This window comes from Salvelinus alpinus, chromosome 5, assembly GCF_045679555.1.
Source record: "Salvelinus alpinus chromosome 5, SLU_Salpinus.1, whole genome shotgun sequence".
NCBI classification, from domain to species: domain Eukaryota; kingdom Metazoa; phylum Chordata; class Actinopteri; order Salmoniformes; family Salmonidae; genus Salvelinus; species Salvelinus alpinus.
Window position 1 is genome coordinate 9,045,754 of NC_092090.1, and position 27,603 is coordinate 9,073,356.

The 27,603-nt window shown below is 44.7% G+C and overlaps 2 protein-coding genes across 3 annotated transcripts; both read right to left on the minus strand.

The window, feature by feature from the left end:
• Positions 1-5,012: 5,012 nt before the first annotated feature.
• Positions 5,013-10,808, minus strand: LOC139575482 (beta-1,3-galactosyltransferase 1-like). Of its 2 annotated transcripts, none has more exons than XM_071400484.1 (2): positions 10,173-10,808; positions 5,013-9,888 (listed from the first exon to the last, which is right to left on the minus strand). In XM_071400484.1, exons 1-2 carry the CDS (start codon positions 10,253-10,255, stop codon positions 8,835-8,837), a joined length of 1,137 nt encoding a protein of 378 aa, XP_071256585.1. In that variant the 5' UTR covers positions 10,256-10,808; the 3' UTR covers positions 5,013-8,834. The 2 variants fall into 2 exon arrangements, with proteins under 2 accessions (XP_071256585.1, XP_071256584.1); XM_071400483.1 differs by having other exon boundaries at positions 5,013-9,891; positions 10,173-10,807.
• Positions 10,809-11,313: 505 nt separating this feature from the next.
• LOC139575481 (beta-1,3-galactosyltransferase 1-like) lies at positions 11,314-19,778 on the minus strand. The gene has a single exon (XM_071400482.1). It carries the CDS (start codon positions 19,716-19,718, stop codon positions 18,510-18,512), a length of 1,209 nt encoding a protein of 402 aa, XP_071256583.1. The 5' UTR covers positions 19,719-19,778; the 3' UTR covers positions 11,314-18,509.
• Positions 19,779-27,603: the final 7,825 nt, after the last annotated feature.

The following is a 27,603-nucleotide window of genomic DNA, read 5'->3' on the forward strand; positions in this document are numbered from 1 at the left end:
ACACAACCATCTACCATCTAGCCCCACTACACAACCATCTACCATCTACCATCTAGCCCCACTACACAACCATCTACCATATAACCCCACTACACAACCATCTACCATCTACCATCTAGCCCCACTACACAACCATCTACCATCTAGCCCCACTACACAACCATCTACCATCTAGCCCCACTACACAACCATCTACCATCTAACCCCACTACACAACCATCTACCTTCTAGCCCCACTACACAACCATCTACCATCTAGCCCCACTACACAACCATCTACCATCTAGCCCCACTACACAACCATCTACCATCTAGCCCCACTACACAACCATCTACCATCTAACCCCACTACACAACCATCTACCATCTACCATCTAGCCCCACTACACAACCATCTACCATCTAACCCCACTACACAACCATCTACCATCTACCATCTAGCCCCACTACACAACCATCTACCATCTACCATCTAACCCCACTACACAACCATCTACCATCTACCATCTAACCCCACTACACAACCATCTACCATCTACCATCTAACCCCACTACACAACATTCTACCATCTACCATCTAGCCCCACTACACAACCATCTACCATCTACCATCTAACCCCACTACACAACCATCTACCATCTAGCCCCACTACACAACCATCTACCATCTACCATCTAGCCCCACTACACAACCATCTACCATCTACCATCTAACCCCACTACACAACAATCTACCATCTAGCCCCACTACACAACCATCTACCATCTAGCCCCACTACACAACCATCTACCATCTAGCCCCACTAGACAACCATCTACCATCTAGCCCCATTACACAACCATCTACCATCTAACCCCACTACACAACCATCTACCATCTAACCCCACTACACAACCATCTACCATCTAGCCCCACTACACAACCATCTACCATCTAGCCCCACTATACAAACAGCTACCATCTAGCCCCACTACACAACCATCTACCATCTAGCCCCACTACACAACCAGCTACCATCTACCATCTACCATCTACCATCTAGCCCCACTACACAACCATCTACCTTCTAGCCCCATTACACAACCATCTACCATCTAGCCCCACTACACAACCATCTACCATCTACCATCTAGCCCCACTACACAACCAGCTACCATCTACCATCTACCATCTACCATCTAGCCCCACTACACAACCATCTACCATCTAGCCCCACTACACAACCATCTACCATCTACCATCTAGCCCCACTACACAACCATCTACCATCTAGCATCTAGCCCCACTACACAACCATCTACCATCTAGCCCCACTACACAACCATCTACCATCTAGCCCCAATACACAACCATCTACCATCTACCATCTAGCCCCATTAAACAACCAGCTACCATCTAGCCCCACTACACAACCATCAACCATCTACCATCTAGCCCCACTACACAACCATCTACCATCTAGCCCCACTACACAACCATCTACCATCTAGCCCCACTACACAACCAGCTACCATCTACCATCTAGCCCCACTACACAACCATCTACCATCTAGCCCCACTACACAACCATCTACCATCTAGCATCTAGCCCCACTACACAACCATCTACCATCTAACCCCACTACACAACCATCTACCATCTAACCCCACTACACAACCATCTACCATCTAACCCCACTACACAACCATCTACCATCTAGCCCCACTACACAACCAGCTACCATCTAGCCCCAATACACAACCATCTACCATCTACCATCTAGCCCCATTAAACAACCAGCTACCATCTAGCCCCACTACACAACCATCAACCATCTACCATCTAGCCCCACTACACAACCATCTACCATCTAGCCCCACTACACAACCATCTACCATCTAGCCCCACTACACAACCATCTACCATCTAGCCCCACTACACAACCATCAACCATCTAGCCCCATTACACAACCAGCTACCATCTAGCCCCACTACACAACCATCTACCATCTACCATCTAGCCCCACTACACAACCATCAACCAGCTACCATCTAGCCCCACTACACAACCATCTATCATCTAACCCCACTACACAACCATCTACCATCTACCATCTAGCCCCACTACACAACCATCTACCATCTACCATCTAGCCCCACTACACAACCATCTACCATCTAGCCCCACTACACAACCATCTACCATCTAGCCCCACTACACAACCATCTACCATCTAGCCCCACTACACAACCATCTACCATCTAGCCCCACTACACAACCATCTACCATCTAACCCCACTACACAACCATCTACCATCTACCATCTAGCCCCACTACAAAACCATCTACCATCTAGCCCCACTACACAACCAGCTACCATCTAGCCCCACTACACAACCATCTACCATCTAGCCCCACTACACAACCATCTACCATCTAGCCCCACTACACAACCATCTACCATATAACCCCACTACACAACCATCTACCATCTACCATCTAGCCCCACTACACAACCATCTACCATCTAGCCCCACTACACAACCATCTACCATCTAGCCCCACTACACAACCATCTACCATCTAGCCCCACTACACAACCATCTACCATCTAACCCCACTACACAACCATCTACCATCTAGCCCCACTACACAACCATCTACCATCTAGCCCCACTACACAACCATCTACCATCTAGCCCCACTACTCAACCATCTACTATCTAGCCCCACTACACAACCATCTACCATCTAGCCCCACTACACAACCATCTACCATCTAGCCCCACTACACAACCATCTACTATCTAGCCCCACTATACCAACCAATACATTTGTCCTTTTCCTCCAGGCATTGGGAACAATCTGAGCTATCTCAACCACGCCCCGACTGAAAGAGAATTCAAGCCCATGCTCGTCCCGTAACCCAGAATCCTTCAGGGTTATCACCAACATGTCTCAGGTCGTCACACAGAGGGCAATAAATCACGACATGGATTTCATTTTCTATTTCCCCAGATCATACAGTAGACACACTCTCTCATCTTCAGGAACTCTGGAGGCGAAAGAAACGCACAGCTGTTTAGGCGAGGCGCTGGCTAAGGGAAGTAAAACACTTGAGAGGAGGGGGTGATCTCCACTATTTATTGTTACAACGAGAGGCTGCCTGGATCTTTAATTTAAACACCCTTTGTCCCTTCGGTCTCAAAGTAGTCTTTGATCTGAAGCCATTCTTGTGATTATTGTGGTTTTGCTATTCATTGTAAATGTTTGTAGGCCTATGTAGCCAAATTGTATCTATGATCTCATGTTATCCATTCATGTTTTTTTATACGTTCTATTTATATCTGTAAATTAACCAATGATATCAACCCACAGCCGGCCATGATTACAGACACCTGTATGTGTCCTTTGACACTATATAAACTAGTGACCCGCAGGGTTTGTCATTATACCCTGACGAAGACAGCTTGTCTGTCCAAACGTTGGTTATTAGGTTATTGCATCTGAACTCCTGTGAGACTCTACTTTTCTTTTTCAATCATTGTTTGTACTCATGTTCATATAAAACAAATAATCATTCTATATCCACTTTATAACCTCTGAACCCAGAGCCAAACCAGCGTTGGTCCCCCAGCTAGCTTCTCCAGAGACTAGTCTATACACTTTATAACCTCTGAACCCAGAGTCAAACCAGCGTTGGTCCCCCAGCTAGCTTCTCCAGAGACTAGTCTATACACTTTATAACCTCTGAACCCAGAGTCAAACCAGCGTTGATCCCCCAGCTAGCTTCTCCAGAGACTAGTCTATAAACCATATAATCTTGTAAACCTTTTACTGAACATACTTAACTGTGCTCTTTGACACATGCAATAAGTACCGTATTTGTAACAGAGAATTCTTTTTTGGTCCAAACACACCAAGACAGTCATGTAGAGGGCACAACAAAGCCTATTCCCCCTCAGGAAACTAAAAAGATTTGGCATGGGTCCTGAGATCCTCAAAAGGTTCTACAGCAGCAACATCGAGAGCATCCTGACCGGTTGCATCACCGCCTGGTATGGCAATTGCTCGGTCTCCGACCGCAAGGCACTTCAGAGGGTAGTGCGTACGGCCCAGTACATCACTGGGGCTAAGCTGCCTGCCATCCAGGACCTCTACACCAGGCGGTGTCAGAGGAAGGCCCTAAAAATTGTCAAAGACCCCAGCCACCCCAGTCATAGACTGTTCTCTCTACTACCGCATGGCAAGCGGTACCGGAGTGCCAAGTCGAGGACAAAAAGGCTTCTCAACAGTTTTTACCCCCAAGCCATAAGACTCCTGAACAGGTAATCAAATGGTTACCCGGACTATTTGCATTGTGTGCCCCCCCCCCCCCCCCCCCCAACCCCTCTTTTACGCTGCTGCTACTCTCTGTTTATCATATATGCATAGTCACTTTAATTATACATTCATGTACATACTACCTCAATTGGCCCGACTAACCAGTGCTTCCACTCATTGGCTAACCGGGCTATCTGCATTGTGTCCCACCACCCGCCAACCCCTCTTTTACGCTTCTGCTACTCTGTTCATCATATATGCATAGTGACTTTAAGGATACCTACATGTACTTACTACCTCAATCAGCCTGACTAACAGGTGTCTGTATATAGCCTTGCTACTCTTATTTTCAAATGTATTTTTACTGTTGTTTTATTTCTTTACTTACACACACACACACACACACACACACACACACACACACACACACACACACACACACACACACACACACACACACACACACACACACACACACACACACACACACACACACACACACACACACACACACACACACACACACACACACACATACACACACACACACACACACACACATACCTTTTTTCCCCGCACCATTGGTTAGAGCCTGTAAGTAAGCATTTCACTGTAATATTGTTGTATTCGGCGCACGTGACAAATACACTTTGATTTGATCTATGAGCATGGATAGATTGTTGTAACAATAATGATGAGAGGACTACTCAACTTGTAAAACTAATCTTTATGTACAGACATTATGGCCATAAAATAACATTATTCAATCAAATAAATACAGTAGAAAAATACAAATAAATCCTGAAGACAAGATTGTACCTCCGTTCATGTGTTGTGGTCAATGTTTCAGTACAATACCTTTTTGGTTTCCCACCTTTCCCTTTTTCTACAATGTTGTGTCAAGGGTGGCTGCCAGCTACCGGGTGTGCAGGGTTTTATTCCAGCCCTGTACTAATCACACTGTAGCCTAAACATCAGCCCTGGTCTAATCACACTGTAGTCTAAACATCAGCCCTGGTCTAACATCAGCCCTGGTCTAATCACACTGTAGCCTAAACATCAGCCCTGGTCTAATCACACTGTAGCCTAGACATCAGCCCTGGTCTAATCACACTGTAGTCTAAACATCAGCCCTGGTCTAATCACACTGTAGCCTAAACATCAGCCCTGGTCTAATCACACTGTAGTCTAGACATCAGCCCTGGTCTAACCACACTGTAGCCTAAACATCAGCCCTGGTCTAATCACACTGTAGCCTAAACATCAGCCCTGGTCTAACCACACTGCAGTCTAAACATCAGCCCTGGTCTAATCACACTGTAGTCTAAACATCAGCCCTGGTCTAACCACACTGTAGTCTAAACATCAGCCCTGGTCTAATCACACTGTAGTCTAAACATCAGCCCTGGTCTAATCACACTGTAGTCTAAACATCAGCCCTGGTCTAACCATACTGTAGTCTAACCATCATCTGTGCAACAGGCCCTTTGGGCAGATAAATATTGGTTTGTGTGATTTAACTCTCTTCTAATCCAAATTCAGAAACATCATCATAATCATTATTAAAATGTTTTAATCAAAGTGGAAATGTATGACAAATTCCCCAGATTACATCTCTGGCAAGAACGAAGGAGGAAGTGATAGGTCCTCCTCAGTGTGCCGTCTCAGCTGTCATCAACGCAGTTGGCACAAACTCTCAGGCAAACCACATTCCCTCTGACCCTGCCAAGTGCAAAATGAATGCAAGGTAGCATCTCTTCCTGATAGCTGGACTAAACCTTCCTCCTTCCGCCACATAATAAACACTACAACTCATACGAAGCTATTTGACATGGGGCTCCTGAGTGGTGCAGCGGTCTGAGGCACTGCATCTCAGTGCTTGAGGCGTCACTACAGACACCCTGGCTCGATTCCAGGCTGTATCACAACCGACCGTGATTGGGAGTCCGATAGTGCGGCGCACAATTGGCCCAGTGTCGTCTGGGTTTGACCGGTATAGGCCGGTTATTGTAAATAAGAATTTGTTCTTTACTGACTTGCCTAGTTAAATAAAAAAAATACAAATTACTTTTGACTTGTGACTCTGGTAACAGTGCTTGGCCCCAAATGACACCCTTCATCCTAGTCTATTGACTCCACAGCCAAAGCCTTCACAGTTCCCCTGACTTGTGACTTTGGGGAAAGTGCCTGGTCTACTATTCTATAGCCTCTACAGCCAAAGCCTTCACAGTTCCCCTGACTTGTGACTTTGGGGAAAGTGCCTGGTCTACTATTCTACTGCATCTACAGCCAAAGCCTTCACAGTTCCCTCTGACTTGTGACTTTGGGGAAAGTGCCTGGTCTACTATTCTATTGCCTCTACAGCCAAAGCCTTCACAGTTCCCCCTGACTTGTGACTTTGGGGAAAGTGCCTGGTCTACTATTCTATTGCCTCTACAGCCAAAGCCTTCACAGTTCCCCCTGACTTTTGACTTTGGGGAAAGTGCCTGGTCTACTATTCTATTGCCTCTACAGCCAAAGCCTTCACAGTTCCCCCTGACTTGTGACTTTGGGGAAAGTGCCTGGTCTACTATTCTATTGCCTCTACAGCCAAAGCCTTCACAGTTCCCCCTGACTTGTGACTTTGGGGAAAGTGCCTGGTCTACTATTCTATTGCCTCTACAGCCAAAGCCTTCACAGTTCCCCTTCACTTCTTTCCATCAGGAACTGATAAAGATCTGCTGTCTATTTGATCACTCTGTTGTCACAGAGAATATTCCCGCGGAGCAGGAAATGCCAATTTTAGTGGTTTAAAAAGGCTTCTAAAGTTTGTAATTTCCACTTTAACATTTCAAACATGATTTGCCCTCACGAAAACTATATCAACCCCTACAACAACCAAAATGTTGTTAATTATAATCTACATGTTCTGCTGCTCCAGTATTATTTTCCCTGCTGTGAGAAGCTGGGTCAAATTAACCTGTTACAGATGCGCTCTGGGAAAGTGCAAACCTGACTATTAAGTGCAGTGCAGCGGCTGTGTTTAGACTTTTGACCATCACATCAGCTCTGAAAAAGATGTGATTGGTCAAATGAACATTTAGTGTAAAAAAGATCAGAATTGGGCTGCCTGTCTAAACACAGCCAACTAGTCTCTATTACAATAAACCTGTTTAACTTGTTCTGGGTGTCTGCTGCTTCAGTGTAGTACACACATTCACCACAGACAGACCAAACCCAGTCCATCCATTTCTTAGTCCATGTTAGACAGATAACTGCTGCTCTCAGTCGTTGTTTAAAAAAGGCTTTTGAATCAAAACCCGGTGAGGCAAAGTGTCTGCCTTGGTTCAGAGAAAATTAACATTCTCCCAGAGGACGTAACGTGAAGAAACTGGTCCTCCAGGGTGTTAATGTTCTTCACCAAGGTATACAGAGCCTTTGGAAAGTATTCAGACACCTTGACTTTTTCCACATTTTGGTAGGTTAAAGCCTTATTCTAAAATTGATTAAATAGTTATTTCCCCTCATCAATCTACACACAATACCCCATATTGACAAAGCAAAAACAGGATTTTAGAAATTTTTCTAATTTATTAAAAATAAAAACTGAAATATTTCATTCACAAAAGTATTCAGACCCTTTACTCAGACAGGTGTGTGCCAAATCATGTCCAATCAATAGAATATACAACAGGTGGTATCCAATCAAGTTGTAGAAACATCTCAAGGATGATCAATGGAAACAGGATGCACCTGAGCCTAATTTTGAGTCTCATAGCAAATTTGGTAAATTTGCCAACATTTCAAAAGTCCTGTTTTTGCTTTGTCATTATGGGGTATTGTGTGTGGCTACTGAGTTTTTTGTTTGTTTATTTAATCCATTTTAGAATAAGTCTGTAACGTAACAAAATGTGGAAAAATCAAGGGGTCTGAATACTTTCCAAATGCACTGTATATCCTTTCCCCATCACCTGGAGGCGTCGCCTTCTCTGTTTTTTGTTTGTTAGTTAGTTAGTGTTTGAACAAACAATGAGGAAGTGATTGGTACATCAGTCAGTCTGTTACTGTATGAGATCAGCAGGGAGGACCAGGTTTGTGTAGGTCTGTCCATGCGTTGACCTGGTGAGTGATACTGTATGAGATCAGCAGGTAGGACCAGGTTTGTGTAGGTCTGTCCATGCGTTGACCTGGTGAGTGATACTGTATGAGATCAGCAGGTAGGACCAGGTTTGTGTAGGTCTGTCCATGCGTTGACCTGGTGAGTGATACTGTATGAGATCAGCAGGGAGGACCAGGTTTGTGTAAGTCTGTCCATGCGTTGACCTGGTGAGTGATACTGTATGAGATCAGCAGGGAGGACCAGGTTTGTGTAGGTCTGTCCATGCGTTGACCTGGTGAGTGATACTGTTTGAGATCAGCAGGTAGGACCAGGTTTGTGTAGGTCTGTCCATGCGTTGACTTGGTGAGTGATACTGTATGAGATCAGCAGGGAGGACCAGGTTTGTGTAGGTCTGTCCATGCGTTGACCTGGTGAGTGATACTGTATGAGATCAGCAGGTAGGACCAGGTTTGTGTAAGTCTGTCCATGCGTTGACCTGGTGAGTGATACTGTTTGTGGTGGTAGCTATCAGCCGTGAGTAGGTGCAGCGGTCATAAGCCACAGGGGAAACCTGGAAGAGGTTTCCACTGGGGGGGTCAGTAGGCTGGATGCCCAGGTGTTTCATACACAGTCCCAGATACACATCCTCTATGTAGATGGCTTTAACATGCCTGGACACCTCCACCAGCTTCCTGGGGAGGTCTAAGGTGAAGACATAGCCCAGGCCCAGAGCGTAAGGTGGATATACCGGTTCAGGAAACACCTCATTTGGAAGATACCATTTGGAGCTACGGTCTCTTAGAACGGCGGCCGATTGGGCCACTAGTCCAGTCTGGTAGTTCTGCTTTGGAGCGTGAAGCAGTATGTTGACCAAGGTGTTCACGTTGAGGAACATGTCTGAGTCGATCTTCATGGCGTAGGAGGCGTTGGGGCAGCGAGAGCTCAGCCACTCCATCATCACCATGGTCTTGATGGTCAGGTTTTTGTAGCTGTCTATGAAGTCGCTCTGCAGCAGATCCTGGTGCTCTTTGCTCTCCTGCAGCACCTTCTCCTGGAGCTGCTCTGTCTCCTCTCCACTGGACAGTCCCAGCAGGAAGAACAGACGAACCTCTTTGCCCAGTACCTGCCTCTCACTGCCCCAAGTCCTGCGGACGGCCTCACGAGCGTCCCTGTTATAGGGCGCCACTGGCACCATCAGAACCAGGAAGGGGTTCTGCTCCCGGCATTTCTCTGGCTCATCCAGGATGAAGGAGTACTCATGTGGGTATTCTACATGGTACGGTCCTGGGGACACATACGGAGGAGGAGGAGTGGCCAGAATCGTAACTGACATGTTTGCTGCTGGATTGGTTGTTGAAGGTGAGATCCGGTCTTTGAGTTCAATTACCAGGATGACCACAATCATCATCACGACCACGACCAGGAACAGAAACAGGCGGCTGGTGCGACACCATCGTCTCTTTTTGAGCTGTGTCCTGTCTGCCCCCTGCTGGCTATCATCAGTACTGCTGAAACACAAGGTTGAGATAAAATACAACTACTGTCAGTGTCTGACCACTTGTTTCTCTAATTGATTCACCACTCCATACATTGGTTTAAATTCACAATGCAAGTTAATGTATTTTATATAGTTTGTATGATATAAGATGGTTTTTTTTGTTTCTTTTTACATATGAACTATGTTCACTTCATCATACTGTATACAACCAATCAACATCATGCACTAGATTTGATTTGAATGTTCAGTGTTTAGAAGAGAAGCCCCCCCCCCCCTCCCTCTGTGGCTCACCATTGTTTAGCGATGAGGGGCTGGGCATCATGGGCGTCAGGTGGGGGGCGCTGGGGCCAGAAGTTGTGGCAGACCCCCATCATGCATTTGGGTTAGATTGTAGCAAAGAGGGTGTATAAAGGTCTGACAGAGACATGATAATCTACCGACTTGAGGCTCAGAATGTCAGCACTTTGAATGTCAACAACTATATTTTTTAAAAAAAAAAGGGCTTTATTACGTTTCAGATAAATGAAGAGGCCGTTTACCGTTGTCCATTTACCTTGGTCACCGTTCCAAGCTCTGCTTAAAGGGGTGGTTCTCCCATAAACACCAATTGTCCATTTACCTTGGTCACCGTTCCAGGCTCTGCTTAAAGGGGTGGTTCTCCCATAAACACCAATTGCGATAGTAGCTGGGTCTGTTCTGCTTGTTTCGCTGACTGCAAATGAACCAGGAAAAAGAGCCAGTGAGATGTATCGCTTTCTCTTCCCGTTTCTGGTTGTAGGTTGATTGGCAGTGGGTGGAGCATAGGTGGGAGGGCTGCTCTGACTTTATGGGCCTCAGCATGTCAGTAGCACAGCTGCTTTCTCTGTGGTTTCCTGTGTTGTTGCCATCACTTTCATGGGAGCCACTTTTTTTCTGTCAGTTATGTGTCATGAAGTGTTACAAACAGAAAGTAAGTATGACTTTTAAGACCTTGAACCAAATGTCAACTATAGTACTTATCACTGTCAATGTCCACATTTACAACCACCTGTCACCTGTGTGTGTCTGAGAGAGAGAAAGAGATCAGAGGAGGTGCTGGGATACAATATATTTTAACTTCTGTCATTAAGACGTTTATATTGTGATTTCAGAAATATTAGCTATCATACTTTTCTGGTATTTTAAGAACAGCATCTGTTCGAAGTCTTCCAATACATTGCCTGTAGTCCGTTTTAATATTTTTCCACTAAACCAACGTTGAAGAACCAGTTTTCTTTTGTCCTGTATGCTGTTCAAATGTACAGTTGAATTCGGAAGTTTACATACACCTCAGCGAAATACATTTTAAACTCAGTTTTAAACAATTCCTGACATTTAATCCTAGTAACAATTCCCTGTTTTTAGGTCAGTTAGGATCACCACTTTATTTTAAAGAATGTAAAATGTCAGAAAATTAGCAGAGAGAATGATTTATTTCAGCTTTTGTTTCTTTCATCACAATCCCAGTGGGTCAGAAGTTTACATACACTCAATTAGTATTTGATAGCATTGCCTTCTGTTTCCCCTCATTGTCTTGGTCGGTAAATCTGGCAGGGTGTGTGCTGGTGGCAGAGAGGTCAGCCGCAGGATAATGAACTTGGTATAAAACGGAGCCATTTTATATGTGCTCAAAACTCCGAAAAACAAAAATATACAAAAATCAAATAAATGGGTACAAAACCCATCGCACACCAGAACATAATCTTACACAAAGCATACAAACAAACAATCACCGACAAGGACAATGAGGGGGAACAGAGGGTTAAATACACAACATGTAATGAATCGGATTTGGAAACAGGTGTGATACAAGACAAGGTCGACGACTTCGACCGCCGAACGCCGCCCGAACAAGGAGAGGGACCAACTTCGGCGGAAGTCGTGACAAAATCACTGAAGCAGGAGACTCATATCTCCCTCACTAGCTTTAAGCACCAGCTGTCAGAGCAGCTCACAGATCACTGCACATGTACATAGCCCATCTGTAAATAGCCCATCCAACTACCTCATCACCATATCTCTAGAGACCGCAGGAGCGGCAGAGATACTCTTAATGATCGACTATGAAAAGCCAACTGACATTTACTCCTGAGGTGCTAACTTGCTGCACTCTCGACAACTACTGTGATTATTATTATTTGACCATGCTGGTCATTTATGAACATTTGAACATCTTGGCTATGTTCTGTTATAATCTCCACCCGGCACAGCCAGAAGAGGACTGGCCACCCCTCATAGCCTGGTTCCTCTTCCTAGGTTTTGGCCTTTCTAGGGATTTATTCCTAGCCACCGTGCTTCTACACCTGCATTGCTTGCTGTTTGGGGTTTTAGGCTGGGTTTCTGTACAGCACTTTGAGATATCAGCTGATGTAAGAAGGGCTTTATAAATACATTTGTTTTGATATTGTTATTGTTATTTATTTTATTTATTTTGCTCCTTTGCACCCCAGTACCGTTACTTGCACACTCATCTTCTGCACATCTATCACCCCAGTGTTTAATTTGCCATACTGTAATAATTTCGCCACTATGGCCTATTTATTGCCTTACCTCCCTTATCCTACCTCATTTGCATACACTCTATATAGACTTTCTCTGTTGTATTATTGACAGTATGTTTGTTTATTCCATGTGTAACTCTGTGTTGTTGTTTGTGTCGTACTGGTTTGCTTTATTGGCCAGGTCGCAGTTGTAAATGAGAACTTGTTCTCAACTAGTCTACCTGAGCAGAGGGACGCTGACTGCCACCGCAGTGAGGCCCCCGTGTTTGTACCGGGGGACAGGGTCTGGCTCTTGACCCAAAACCTACCCCTCCGCCTGCCCTGCCGGAAGCTGGGGCCGCAGGGTGTGGGGCCTTTCAAAGTCCTGAGGAGGATAAACGAGGTGTGTTATCGATTACAACTCCCTTCCTATTATCGTATTAACCCCTCGTTTCATGTGTCTCTCCTCAGGCCGGTGGTAGCTGGTCCCCTGCAAGAAGGTGAGGTGCCGGAGGTCCCCCCTGGACTCGAGACGCCGGGTGAGGGGCCTGCAGTACCTCGTGGACTGGGAGGCGTACGGTCCGGAGGAGAGGTGCTGGGTACCGGTGGGGGACATCTTGGATCCGTCACTGTTGAGGTATTTCCATCGCCTCCATCCGGATCTCCCTGCGCCTCGCCCTCCGGTTCGCCCTCGAGGCCGGTGTCGGCGCGTCAGGGGGGGGGGGGGTACTGTCACGACTCCTACCGAAGGTGGCTCCTTTTCCTGTTCGGGCGGTGTTCGGCGGTCGTCGTTACCGGTCTACTAGCTGCCACCGATCCCTTTTCCTTTTCTGTTGGTTTTGTCTTATTAGTTACACCTGTTTCTTGTTTACGTTTAGTGGGGCTATTTAAGCTGGCCTGCTCTTTGTGCTTATTCTTTTCACTGTGTTTGTGTGTGGTAGTGTTTTGGTAGCGTGTTTCGTTTTGGGGTTATCCCTCTGGACTTGTTAGGTCCTGGTTTTGGGTATCGTGTTTGTTTGCGCCCCTGAGTGTTGGCGTGCACGTATTTTCCCTGTGCCTAATAAAGCACTACTCAGTACTATCTGCCTCCTGCGCCTGACTCTGCACCCACTACGCTTTAGTGCATCACAGTCCAGCAGCACAGGCCACAGTCTGGCAGAGGCAGTGAATTTAGTGTTTTCTTATTTTATTGTGTGAACAGGTATGTGTGTGTGTGTGTGTGTGTCTATTTCTCTCTCTTTCACACACACACACACACACACACACACACACACACACACACACACACACACACACACACACACACACTGAAGGGGAGATAAGCTATCTCATGTGTCATTCCAACAGGACTCTTCTGAAGGGGAGATAAGCTAAGGGACATGACGATGAGACTATTCAGTGTTCAATAGGGGACCATGGGCCTCATTTATAACCATTGAGTCAATTTGACACTAAATATCTATCTGAGTGATCCATTTCTGAAAAGACTGTGCATGTAGCTAAAAAGTAGTAAGTAGTTGCTAATCCGTGATGAGATTCGAACACATAACCTTTGGTTTGCTAGACGTTCACGTTATACACCCCCCCCCCCCCGACCCTCCCTCTCGTTTCTGACTTGAGTAACCTTCTGTCTTACGTAACCATACCAAACATAACATATCATTCTCATTTGAATGTCTGTTTTTTTCCACACAATTATTATGTTACGTCTAGTCTATGAGACCAGGCTGTGTTTCCCGGGCAACTTCCTGGCTGAATGTGTTTGATTTAGACAGGGAACTTGGAACAGGACTGTCGGGCAAACAACCAAGTCCTGTTGATCAAGGGGAGCGTAGAGACCTAGCCAACATCTTAAAGAGCACATGGACGTGGGCAACAAACCACGTATATATTCAAATACGAAGTCAATATATTCAACAAAAATTGCTTGCCATTCTTGACAGTGGTAAACAAATAGGCAACATAGACTAATATTTGATGTAGGCCTTTACGTCTACAATTATTCATGTCCAGTTGTATAAAAAATATACTTTATTTCAGAGTACACACACCATTCTGGGGTGGCAGGTAGCCTAGTGGTTAGAGCATTGGACTTGCAACCGAAAGGTTGCAAGATCGAATCCCTGAGCTGACAAGGTTCCAATCTGTCGTTCTGCCCCTGAACAAGGCAGTTAAACCCACTGTTCCTAGGCCGTCATTGAAAATAAGAATTTGTTCTTAACTGACATTCCTGGTAAAATGAAATTCTTGAAGTTTTCTCAAACCAGGGTGATCCTGATCTGTCGGTGAACCAAATGATCAGTGTTGTTTATCGTTCTCATCCTTGTGCACTATTGTCTCAGTGGCAACCTATTCCCTATATAATACACTACTTTTTATCCCCTATATAGGACACTATTTTTTGACCAGAGACTAAATCGGGGATACAGAGTCATTTATCTCCTATATAGGACACTATTTTTGACCAGAGACTATATAGAGGATAAGGTGTCATTCTGAATTCATCCTCAGTATCAGGCGTCTCAGTCTCCCAAACGCTGACTTCCTTTTACAGTAAATGACAGGGGAAGTGAACGATTGCACTGTCACACTGTCTCTGTCTGCACCCCTTCCTGTCTGCGGTTTTTAGTTACTTCAAAACTCTGAGACCGTTGTCTCTGGTTGTGTAGTTTGAGCTGTGACTGTTGTCTTTGGTTGTGTTGTTTGAGCTGTGACTGTTGTCTTTGGTTGTGTTGTTTGAGCTGTGACTGTTGTCTTTGGTTGTGTTGTTTGAGCTGTGACTGTTGTCTTTGGTTGTGTTGTTTAAGCTGTGACTGTTGTCTTTGGTTGTGTTGTTTGAGCTGTGACTGTTGTCTTTGGTTGTGTTGTTTGAGCTGTGACTGTTGTCTTTGGTTGTGTTGTTTAAGCTGTGACTGTTGTCTTTGGTTGTGTTGTTTGAGCTGTGACTGTTGTCTCTGGTTGTGTTGTTTGAGCTGTGACTGTTGTCTTTGGTTTCTAGACTCTGAATGTCAGTAAGAGAAAACATACACCGTGTGCACAGGTGTGTAATGGTAATGTGTTTCTTCATATCCCAGCTGCCCCCAGGACACCCACAGGGAGCGGGGTCACGGACAGGGACACCATTGTCCAGAACCCAGGGAGCACTGGAGTTAAGTGCCTTGCTCAAGGGCACAGCGACAGATTTGCCATTTTGTCAGCTCATATTATGTCTATATACAGTGTTGTAATGATTTGGAAATAGTTCTAATACATAAAGGAAAATAAATAAACATAAATAAAGGTTGTATTTACAACGGTGTTTGTTCTTCACTGGTTTGCCCTTTTCTTGTGGCAAAAGTCACACATCTTGCTGCTGTGATTGCACACTGTAGTATTTTGACCCAATAGACATTTTTATTTAACTAGGCAAGTCAGTTAAGAACAAGTTCTTATTTTCAATGACGGCCTAGGAACAGTGGGTTAACTGCCTTGTTCAGGGGCAGAAGGACAGATTATCAAAATTGGATTTGTTTTCTAATTCTTTGTGGGTCTGTGTAATCTGAGAGAAATATGTGTCTCTAATATGGTCATTTTTGCAAACTTTTTACTTTTAATTCACTACATTCCTAAAGAAAATAATGTTATTTTTACTCCATACATTTTCCCCGACACCCAAAAATAATCGTTACATTTTGAACGCTTAGCAGGACAGGAAAATGGTCCAATTCACACAATTATCAAGAGAACATCCCTGGTCATCCCTACTGCCTCTGATCTGGAGGACTCACTAAACACAAATGCTGTGTTTGTAAATAATGTCTCAGTGTTGGAGTGTCTCAGTGTTGGAGTGTCTCAGTGTTGGAGTATCTCAGTGTTGGAGTGCCTCAGTGTTGGAGTGCCTCAGTGTTGGAGTGTCTCAGTGTTGGAGTGTCTCAGTGTTGGAGTGTCTCAGTGTTGGAGTGTCTCAGTGTTGGAGTGCCTCAGTGTTGGAGTGTCTCAGTGTTGGAGTGTCTCAGTGCTGGAGTGTCTCAGTGTTGGAGTGTCTCAGTGTTGGAGTGTCTCAGTGTTGGAGTGCCTCAGTGTTGGAGTGTCTCAGTGTTGGAGTGTCTCAGTGCTGGAGTGTCTCAGTGTTGGAGTGTCTCAGTGTTGGAGTGTCTCAGTGTTGGAGTGCCTCAGTGTTGGAGTGTCTCAGTGTTGGAGTGTCTCAGTGTTGGAGTGTCTCAGTGTTGGAGTGTCTCAGTGTTGGAGTGCCTCAGTGTTGGAGTGTCTCAGTGCTGGAGTGTCTCAGTGTTGGAGTGTCTCAGTGTTGGAGTGTCCCCCTGGCTATCTGTAAAAAAAAAAAAAAATAGAAAATAGTGCCGTCTGGTTTGCTTAATATAAGGAATTTGAATTTATTTATACTTGTACTTTTTACTTTTGATAGTTAAGCATATTTATATCCAAATAGTTTTAGACTTTTACTCAAGTAGTATTTTACTGGGGGACTTTCACTTTTACTTGAGTCATTTTCTATTAAGGTATCTTTACTTTGACTCAAGTATGACATTTGGGTACTTTTTCCACCACTGTTAGAAACACAGAGATAAGGTGATCCTTCTCTACCACATCCACAGAAACACAGAGATAAGGTGATCCTTCTCTACCACATCCACAGAAACAAGGTAATTCTTCAATACCACATCCACAGAAACACAGAGATAAGGTGATCCTTCTCTACCACATCCACAGAAACACAGAGATAAGGTGATCCTTCTCTACCACATCCACAGAAACACAGAGATAAGGTGATCCTTCTCTACCACATCCACAGAAACAAAGAGATAAGGTGATCCTTCTCTACCACATCCACAGAAACACAGAGGTAAGGTGATCCTTCTCTACCACATCCACAGAAACACAGAGATAAGGTGATCCTTCTCTACCACATCCACATAAACACAGAGATAAGGTGATCCTTCTCTACCACACACACAGAAACACAGAGATAAGGTGATCCTTCTCTACCACATCCACAGAAACACAGAGATAAGGTGATCCTTCTCTACCACATCCACAGAAACACAGAGATAAGGTGATCCTTCTCTACCACATCCACAGAAACACAGAGATGAGGTGATCCTTCTCTACCACATCCACAGAAACACAGAGATGAGGTGATCCTTCTCTACCACATCCACAGAAACACCGGGATAAGGTGATCCTTCTCTACCACATCCACAGAAACACAGAGATACGGTGATCCTTCTCTACCACATCCACAGAAACACCGAGATAATGTGATCCTTCTCTACCACATCCACAGAAACACAGAGATAAGGTGATCCTTCTCTACCACATCCACAGAAACACAGAGATAAGGTGATCATTCTCTACCACATCCACAGAAACACAGAGGTAAGGTGATCCTTCTCTACCACATCCATAGAAACACAGAGATAAGGTGATCATTCTCTACCACACACACAGAAACACAGAGATAAGGTGATCCTTCTCTACCACATCCACAGAAACACAGAGATAAGGTGATCCTTCTCTACCACATCCACAGAAACACAGAGATGAGGTGATCCTTCTCTACCACATCCACAGAAACACAGAGATGAGGTGATCCTTCTCTACCACATCCACAGAAACACCGAGATAATGTGATCCTTCTCTACCACATCCACAGAAACACAGAGATAAGGTGATCCTTCTCTACCACATCCACAGAAACACAGAGATAAGGTGATCCTTCTCTACCACATCCACAGAAACACAGAGATACGGTGATCCTTCTCTACCACATCCACAGAAACACAGAGATAAGGTGATCCTTCTCTACCACATCCACAGAAACACAGAGATAAGGTGATCCTTCTCTATCACATCCACAGAAACACAGAGATAAGGTGATCCTTCTCTACCACATCCACAGAAACAAGGAAAAGCATCCAAGACAGTCACAGCTCAAACAAGACACACACAGGGAGGTCACGGTCAGGGACACCAATGTCCAGCACCCATGGAGCATTGGGGTTAAGTGCTTGCTCAAGGGCACAGTGACAGATTTGCCATTTTGTCAGCTCCGGGATTGGAACCATCAACCTTTTTGGGTTATTGGCCCAACGCTCTAACCTCAAGGCTATTTGTCTTTCCCAGAGTGTTGTTTTCAATGACAGACAGGCCCAGGTTGGTGTAGGTTTCTCCATACGTCCAGAAGCTCTTGAGGAGTGTCGAGGATGGTCGTGATAACAGCCATGTAGTGACAGCGGTCCTGGGCTCCTGCATACCCTTGGAAGAGGTTGTCACTCGGGGGGTCAGTAGGCCGGATGCCCAGGTGTCTCATACACAGTCCCAGATACACATCCTCTATGTAGACGGCTTTAACATGCCTGGACGCCTCCACCAGCTTCCTGGGGAGGTCTAAGGTGAAGACATAGCCCAGGCCCAGAGCGTAAGGTGGATATACCGGTTCAGGAAACACCTCCTTTGGAAGATACCATTTGGAGCTTGGGTCATGATGGACTGCTGCATCAATTGCCACTTGTCCAGTCATATAGTTCTGCTTTGGAGAATGTAGAATCAGCATGTAAACCAGGTTGTGCACGTTGAGGAACATGTCTGAGTCGATCTTCATGGCGTAGGAGGCGTTGGGGCAGCGAGAGCTCAGCCACTCCATCATCACCATGGTCTTGATGGTCAGGTTTTTGTAGCTGTCTATGAAGTCGCTCTGCAGCAGATCCTGGTGCTCTTTGCTCTCCTGCAGCACCTCCTCCCGGAGCTGCTCTGTATCCTCTCCACTGGGCAGTCCCAGCAGGAAGAACAGACGGACCTCTTTGCCCAGTACCTGCCTCTCACTGCCCCAAGTACTGCGGACGGCCTCACGAGCCTTCCTGTTATAGGGCGCCACTGGCACCATCAGAACCAGGAAGGGGTTCTGCTCCCGGCATTTCTCTGGCTCATCCAGGATGAAGATGTACTCTGATGGGTATTCAACATGGTACGGTCCTGGGGACACATACGGAGGAGGAGTGGTCAGAACAGTGGTCAGTGTTATTGATGGCCAGTCCTGAATGGATATTGTGTCCAGGTAAACTTCTGATTCAGCTTGTGGTTCATCGTCAACATACATTTTAGGTGTGTCCTTGTTGTCTGGTGTTTCAGCTTCCATATAATATGTTGATTCATCATTAGTAGTTGGACTGATGCTCTCGGAGGACAAGTCCTCTCCTCTCGAAGGGTCTGGAGTCCTCCTGGAATGGGGACGCTGGTACGGGTGGTTTGGGTTGTTGGGATATTCCAGAACGGTATAGTATATGACCCTCAGCAACACCAGTACCAGGAAGATCTTGGTGCACATCCGCCAGTGACTGATCATTACATCGGGATCTTTGTCACTAGAAAAAAAACAAAATGGAGGTCAATCGTAAAACAAACCAAAAACAAGCTCAGAGGTCTTTAACAGCAAGTTACTTTGGACTCATAGTATGGCTATGTTAGTCAGTCCTCTAAAGATATTAAATAGTCTGTTCACAGTGGAGTCAGTCCTCTAAGGAGATTAAATTGTCTGTTAACAGTAGAGTCAGTCCTCTAAGGAGATTAAATAGTCTGTTCACAGTGGAGTCAGTCCTCTAAGGAGATGAAATAGTCTGTCTACTGTAGAGTGAGTGCTGATGATTAGAAGTGGTTCTACAATGCAACAGTCAGAAAGATCACAGTATTCAACTTGTAGACTGATAGATCAGACATGTTTCCAATCTATTTTGAAATGCCAAAACCTGTTAGTTTATGTACATATGATGTATTCAACAGCAATATATTGTTATTCTTGACAACAGCAAAGTTGGGTATTGTATATTTGTGCCGTAAGCATTTGAATATGACTTTAATGACTCCTCCATCAATTATTCCACTGTGTAGATCTCTCCACTTAGATGAAGCCGTGTTCTCAGAGATCTTTACATTGAGATGAACGGTGGTGATTCTCTAAAGGTGGAAAAAAGGTACACTATGTCAGGACCCGGTGCGAGAAACAGTCACTAATAATCGTCAGAACCCAGAAGATGAGGCAGACACAGCAGTACTAGAGATGGTGGTTTTAATTAAAGAACAAAATCTTCAGGCAAAGAAACTAAATCCACAATGTCCAAAAATAAAGCCAAGAGGCACAAAATGGAAATCCTCCAAAATACAAAAGAAACTCCACAAAGTGGTAAAAAACAGCAGGGAAAAACAAACCTCAAAAGACTACTCAAATAATACACAAGAACTAAACCAGAGAACCTCTGGAAAATCCAACAAGAGAAATATCTGTATAAAACAAGGCTTGGGCTGGGGCTGGGTGCTAACTTACAAACACTGAGCAAGGAACTAAGGAAAACACAGGGTTTAAATACTAACAAGGGAATGACTTACAGGTGCAAACAATAATTAGGGCAAGAAAAACAAAAGGTACAAAAAAGGTGCAAGGGGGACATCTAGTGAACAAAACCAAACAGTCCTGGCCAAAACCTGACACACTACCGTTCAAAAGTTTGGGGTCACTTAGAAATGTCCTTGTTTTTGAAATACTTTTTTTTTAGCCATTAAAATAACATCAAATTGATCAGAAATGCAGTGTAGACATTGTTAATGTTGTGTTGTTAATGACTATTGTAGCTGGAAATGGCAGATTGTTTTAATGGAATATCTACATAGGAATACAGAGGCCCATTATCAGCAACCATCACTCCTGTTTTCCAATGGCACGTTGTGTTAGCCAAGCTGAAGACCTCGTACAACGCTGTGTACTACTAACCCTAACCCTAACCCTTCACAGAACAGAGCAAACTGGCTCTAACCAGAAAAGAAAGAGGAGTGGGAGGCTCCGGTGCACAACTGAGCAAGAGGACAAGCACATTAAAGTGTCTAGTTTGAGAAACAGACACCAAGTCCTCAACTGGCAGCTTCATTAAATAGTACCCGCAAAACACCAGTCTCAACGTAAACAGTGAAGAGGCGACTCTGGGATGCTGGCCTTCTAAGCAGAGTTGCAAAGAAAAAGCCATATCTCAGACTGGCCAATAAAAATAAAAGATTAAGATGGGCAAAAGAACACAGACACTGGACAGAGGAACTCTGCCTAGAAGGCCAGCATCCCTGAGTTGCCTCTTCACTGCTTACGTTGAGACTGGTGTTTTGCGGGTACTATTTAATGAAGCTGCCAGTTGAGGACTTGTGATGCGTCTGTTTCTCAAACTAGACACTCTTACGTACTTGTCCTCTTGCTCAGTTGTGCACCGGGGCCTCCCACTCCTCTTTCTATTCTGGCTAGAGGCAGTTTGCGCTGTTCTGTGAATGGAGTAGTACACAGTGTTGTGCGAGATATTCAGTTTCTTGGCAATTTCTCGCATGGAATAGCCTTCATTTCTGAGACCAAGAATAGACTGATGAGTTTCAGAAGAAAGTTATTTGTTTCTGGCCAATTTACAGCCTGTAATCGAACCCACCAATGCTGATGCTCCAGATACTCAACTAGTCTAAAGAAGGCCAGTTGTATTGTTTCTTTAATCAGGACAACAGTTTTCAGCTGTGCTAACATAATTGTAAAAGGGTTTTCTAATGATCAATTAGCCTTTTAAAATGATATACTTGGATTAGCTAACACAGCGTGCCATTGGAGCACAGGAGTGATGGTTGCTGATAATGGGCCTCTGTACACCTACAAGTAGATATTCCATAAGAAATCTGCCGTTTTCAGCTACAATAGTCATTTACAACATTAACGATGTCTACACTGTATTTCTGATCAATTTGATGTTATTTTAATGGACGAGAATTGTGCTTTTCTTTCAAAAACAAGTACATTTCTAAGTGACCCCAAACTTATGAAAGTAAGTGTATGTCTCAAGTGATGCCTTGTGAAATGATCAAATGTTTCATACTGAGATACAGGCAGTGGTTTGTGGCTAGTCACTGTTGCTTAGCAACTGTAGGCCATGTCGTGTCAGGAAGGTTTCCAAATGTGTTCGCTTTCACACGCCATCTAGTTTCAGTCATGTTCCTTTGCAAATATCTTTACATTTTTGTACTAGTTTAAAACAAGTTCACATCAAGATAGTGATGTTACACAGTTACAAAGTTTAGAAATAGCTCTGAGAATTATACAGCGCAAGTGTATGTATTTATGAAGACCACAGCTTACGGTTACTGTAGGAAGTGTCTAACTTGTTTTACAGTGTTTTTATCTTGCCTGACTGCGTACAGTACAGTTCCTGTTCACATTTTTTTTATTTTTTTTATTTCACCTTTATTTGACCAGGTAGGCCAGATCACCTTTATTTAACCAGATCACCTTTATTTAACCAGATCACCTTTATTTAACCAGGTAGACCAGATCACCTTTATTTAACCAGGTAGACCAGATCACCTTTATTTAACCAGGTAGACCAGATCACCTTTATTTAACCAGGTAGGCCAGTTGAGAACAAGTTCTCATTTACAACTGCGAACTGGCAAAGATAAAGCAAAGCAGTGCGACACAAACAACAACACAGAGTTACACATGGAATAAACAAACATACAGTCAATAATACAACAGAGAAAGTTGATATACAGTGTGTGCAAATGAGGTAGGATAAGGGGGTGAGGCAATAAATTAGTCATAGTGGCGAAATTATCACAGTATGGCAAATTAAACACTGGGGTGATCGATGTGCAGAAGATGAGTGTGCAAGTAACGGTACTGGGGTGCAAAGGAGCAAAATAAATAAAATAAATAACAATATGGTGATAGGGTAGTTGGATGGGCTATTTACAGACTGGCTGTGTACATGTGCAGTGATCTGTGAGCTGCTCTGACAGCTGGTGCTTAAAGTGAGGGAGATAGTGGTCTCCAGTTTCAGTGATTTTTGCAGTTCGTTCCAGTCATTGGCAGCAGAGTAAATGACATCGCCGAAGTCAAGGATTGGTAGGATAGTCAGTTTTACGAGGGTATGTTTGGCAGCATGAGTGAAGGATGCTTTGTTGTGAAATAGGAAGCCAATTCTAGATTTCATTTTGGATTGGAGATTCTTAATGTGAGTCTGGAAGGACAGTTTACAGTCTAACCAGACACCTAGGTATTTATAGTTGTCCACATATTCTAAGTCAGAACCGTCCAGAGTAGTGATACTGGACCGGCGGGCAGGTGCGGGCAGCGATCGGTTGAAGAGCATGCACTTAGTTTTACTAGCATTTAAGAGCAGTTGGAGGCCTCGGAAGGAGAGTTGTATGGCATTGAAGCTCGTCTGGAGGTTAGTTAACACAGTGTCCAGAGAAGGGCCAGAAGTATACAGAATGGTGTCGTCGGCGTAGAGGTGGATCAGAGAATCCCCAGCAGCAAGAGCGACATCATTTATGTATACAGAGAAAAGAGTCGGCCCGAGGATTGAACCCTGTGGCACGCCCATAGAGACTGCCAGAGGTCCGGACAACAGGCCCTCCGATTTGACACACTGAACTCTGTCAGAGAAGTAGTTGGTGAACCAGGCGAGGCAGTCACTTGAGAAACCAAGGCTGTTGAGTCTGCTGATAAAAATATGGTGATTGACAGAGTCGTAAGCCTTGGCCAGGTCAATGAATACAGCTGTACAGTATTGTCTCTTATCGATGGCAGTTATGATATCGTTTAGGACCTTGAGCGTGGCTGAGGTGCACCCATGACCAGCTCGGAAACCAGATTGCATAGCGGAGAAGGTGCAGTGAGATTCGATGTGGTCGGTAATCTGTTTGCTGACTTGGCTTTCGAAGACCTTAGAAAGGCAGGGTAGAATAGATATAGGTCTGTAGCAGTTTGGGTCTAGAGTGTCTCCTTTTGAAGAGGGGGATGACCCCGGCAGCTTTCCAATCTTTGGGGATTTCAGACGATACGAAAGAGAGGTTGAACAGGCTAGTAATAGGGGTTGCAACAAATTCGGCGGATAATTTTTGGAAGAGAGGGTCCAGATTGTCTAGCCCTGCTGATTTGTAGGGGTCCAGATTTTGCAGCTCTTTCAGAACATCAGCTATCTGGATTTTGGTGAAGAAGAAATGGGGGCGGTTTGGGCAAGTTGCTGTGAGGGGCACAGGGCTGTCGGCCGGGGTAGGGGTAGCCAGGTGGAAAGCATGGCCAGCCGTAGGAAAACGCTTATTGAAATTCTCAATTATCGCGGATTTATCGGTGGTGACAGTGTCAACTGCAGGAAATATTGTATCACGATATCATCTGAAACATTTGTCTGATGCAACACCGATATCATTCTATTGTAGAACTATTGGCTGTTTGGGAAGCAGTTTTCTTTGGGGATCAATATCATTCTATTGTAGAACTATTGGCTGTTTGGAAAGCAGTTTTCTTTGGGGATCAATATTTTATTTATTTATTTTATTTCACCTTTATTTAACCAGGTAGGCAAATTGAGAACACGTTCTCATTTACAATTGCGACCTGGCCAAGATAAAGCAAAGCAGTTCGACACATACAACAACACATAGTTACACATGGAGTAAAACAAACATACAGTCAATAATACAGTGAAAAATAAGTCTATATACAATGTGAGCAAGTGAGGTGAGATAAGGGAGGTGAAGGCAAACAAAATATATAAAATATATATATAAATAAATAAAAATATAAAAAAGGCCATGGTGGCGAAGTAAATACAATATAGCAAGTAAAAAAAAAAAACACTGGAATGGTTGTTTTGCAGTGGAAGAAAGTGTAAAGTAGAGATAGAAATAATGGGGTGCAAAGGAGCAAAATAAATAAATAAATACAGTAGGTAAAGAGGTAGTTGTTTGGGCTAAATTATAGATGGGATATGTACAGGTGCAGTAATATGTGAGCTGCTCTGACAGCTGGTGCTTAAAGCTAGTGAGGGAGATAAGTGTTTCCAGTTTCAGAGATTTTTGTAGTTCGTTCCAGTCATTGGCAGCAGAGAACTGGAAGGAGAGGTGGCCAAAGGAAGAATTGGTTTTGGGGGTGACCAGAGAGATATACCTGCTGGAGCGCGTGCTACAGGTGGGTGCTGCTATGGTGATCAGCGAGCTGAGATAAGGGGGGACTTTACCTAGCAGGGTCTTGTAGATGACCTGGAGCCAGTGGGTTTGGCGACGAGTATGAAGCGAGGGCCAGCCAACGAGAGTGTACAGGTCGCAGTGGTGGGTAGTATATGGGGCTTTGGTGACAAAACGGATGGCACTGTGATAGACTGCATCCAATTTATTGAGTAGGGTTTTGGAGGCTATTTTGTAAATGACATCACCGAAGTCGAGGATTGGTAGGATGGTCAGTTTTACAAGGGTATGTTTGGCAGCATGAGTGAAGGATGCTTTGTTGCGGAATAGGAAGCCAATTCTAGATTTAACTTTGGATTGGAGATGTTTGATGTGAGTCTGGAAGGAGAGTTTACAGTCTAACCAGACACCTAGGTATTTGTAGTTGTCCACATATTCTAAGTCAGAGCCGTCCAGAGTAGTGATGTTGGACAGGCGGGCAGGTGCAGGTAGCGATCGGTTGAAGAGCATGCATTTAGTTTTACTTGTATTTAAGAGCAATTGGAGGCCACGGAAGGAGAGTTGTACGGCATTGAAGCTCGCCTGGAGGGTTGTTAACACAGTGTCAAAAGAAGGGCCAGAAGTATACAGAATAGTGTCGTCTGCGTAGAGGTGGATCAGAGAATCACCAGCAGCAAGAGCGACATCATTGATGTATACAGAGAAGAGAGTCGGTCCAAGAATTGAACCCTGTGGCACCCCCATAGAGACTGCCAGAGGCCCGGACAACAGACCCTCCGATTTGACACACTGAACTCGATCAGAGAAGTAGTTGGTGAACCAGGCGAGGCAATCATTAGAGAAACCAAGGCTGTCGAGTCTGCCGATGAGGATGTGGTGATTGACAGAGTCAAAAGCCTTGGCCAGGTCAATGAATACGGCTGCACAGTACTGTTTCCTATCGATGGCGGTTAAGATATCGTTTATGACCTTGAGCGTGGCTGAGGTGCACCCATGACCAGCTCTGAAACCAGATTGCATAGCGGAGAAGGTATGGTGGGATTCGAAATGGTCGGTAATCTGTTTGTTGACTTGGCTTTCGAAGACCTTAGAAAGGCAGGGTAGGATAGATATAGGTCTGTAGCTGTTAGGGTCAAGAGTGTCCCCCCCTTTGAAGAGGGGGATAACCGCAGCTGCTTTCCAATCTTTGGGAATCTCAGACGACAAGAAAGAGAGGTTGAAAAGGCTAGTAATAGGGGTGGCAACAATTTCAGCAGATAGTTTTAGAAAGAAAGGGTCCAGATTATCTAGCCCGGCTGATTTGTAAGGGTCCAGATTTTGCAGCTCTTTCAGAACATCAGCTGACTGTATTTGGGAGAAAGAGAAATGGGGAAGGCTTGGGCGAGTAGCAGAGGGGAGGGCAGTGCTGTTGACCGGGGTAGGGGTAGCCAGGTGGAAAGCATGGCCAGCCGTAGAAAAATGCTTATTGAAATTCTCAATTATAGTGGATTTGTCGGTGGTGACAGTGTTTCCTATCTTCAGTGCAGTTGGAAGCTGGGAGGAGGTGTTCTTATTCTCCATGGACTTTACAGTGTCCCAGAACTTTTTTGAATTTGTGTTGCAGGAAGCAAATTTCTGCTTGAAAAAGCTAGCCTTGGCTTTTCTAACTGCCTGTGTGTACTGGTTTCTAGCTTCCCTGAAAAGTTGCATATCACGGGGGCTGTTCGATGCTAATGCAGAACGCCATAGGATGTTTTTCTGTTGGTTAAGGGCAGTCAGGTCAGGAGAGAACCAAGGGCTATATCTGTTCCTGGTTCTACATTTCTTGAATGGGGCATGCTTATTCAAGATGGTGAGGAAGGCATTTAAAAAGAATATCCAGGCATCCTCTACTGACGGGATGAGATCAATATCCTTCCAGGATACCTCGGCCAGGTCGATTAGAAAGGCCTGCTCGCTGAAGTGTTTCAGGGAGCGTTTGACAGTGATGAGTGGAGGTCGTTTGACCGCTGACCCATTACGGATGCAGGCAATGAGGCAGTGATCGCTGAGATCTTGGTTGAAAACAGCAGAGGTGTATTTGGAGGGCAAGTTGGTTAGGATGATATCTATGAGGGTACCAGTGTTTACAGAATTGGGGTGGTACCTGGTAGGTTCATTGATAATTTGTGTGAGATTGAGGGCATCAAGCTTAGATTGTAGGATGGCTGGGGTGTTAAGCATGTTCCATTTTAGGTCGCCTAGCAGCACGAGCTCTGAAGATAGATGGG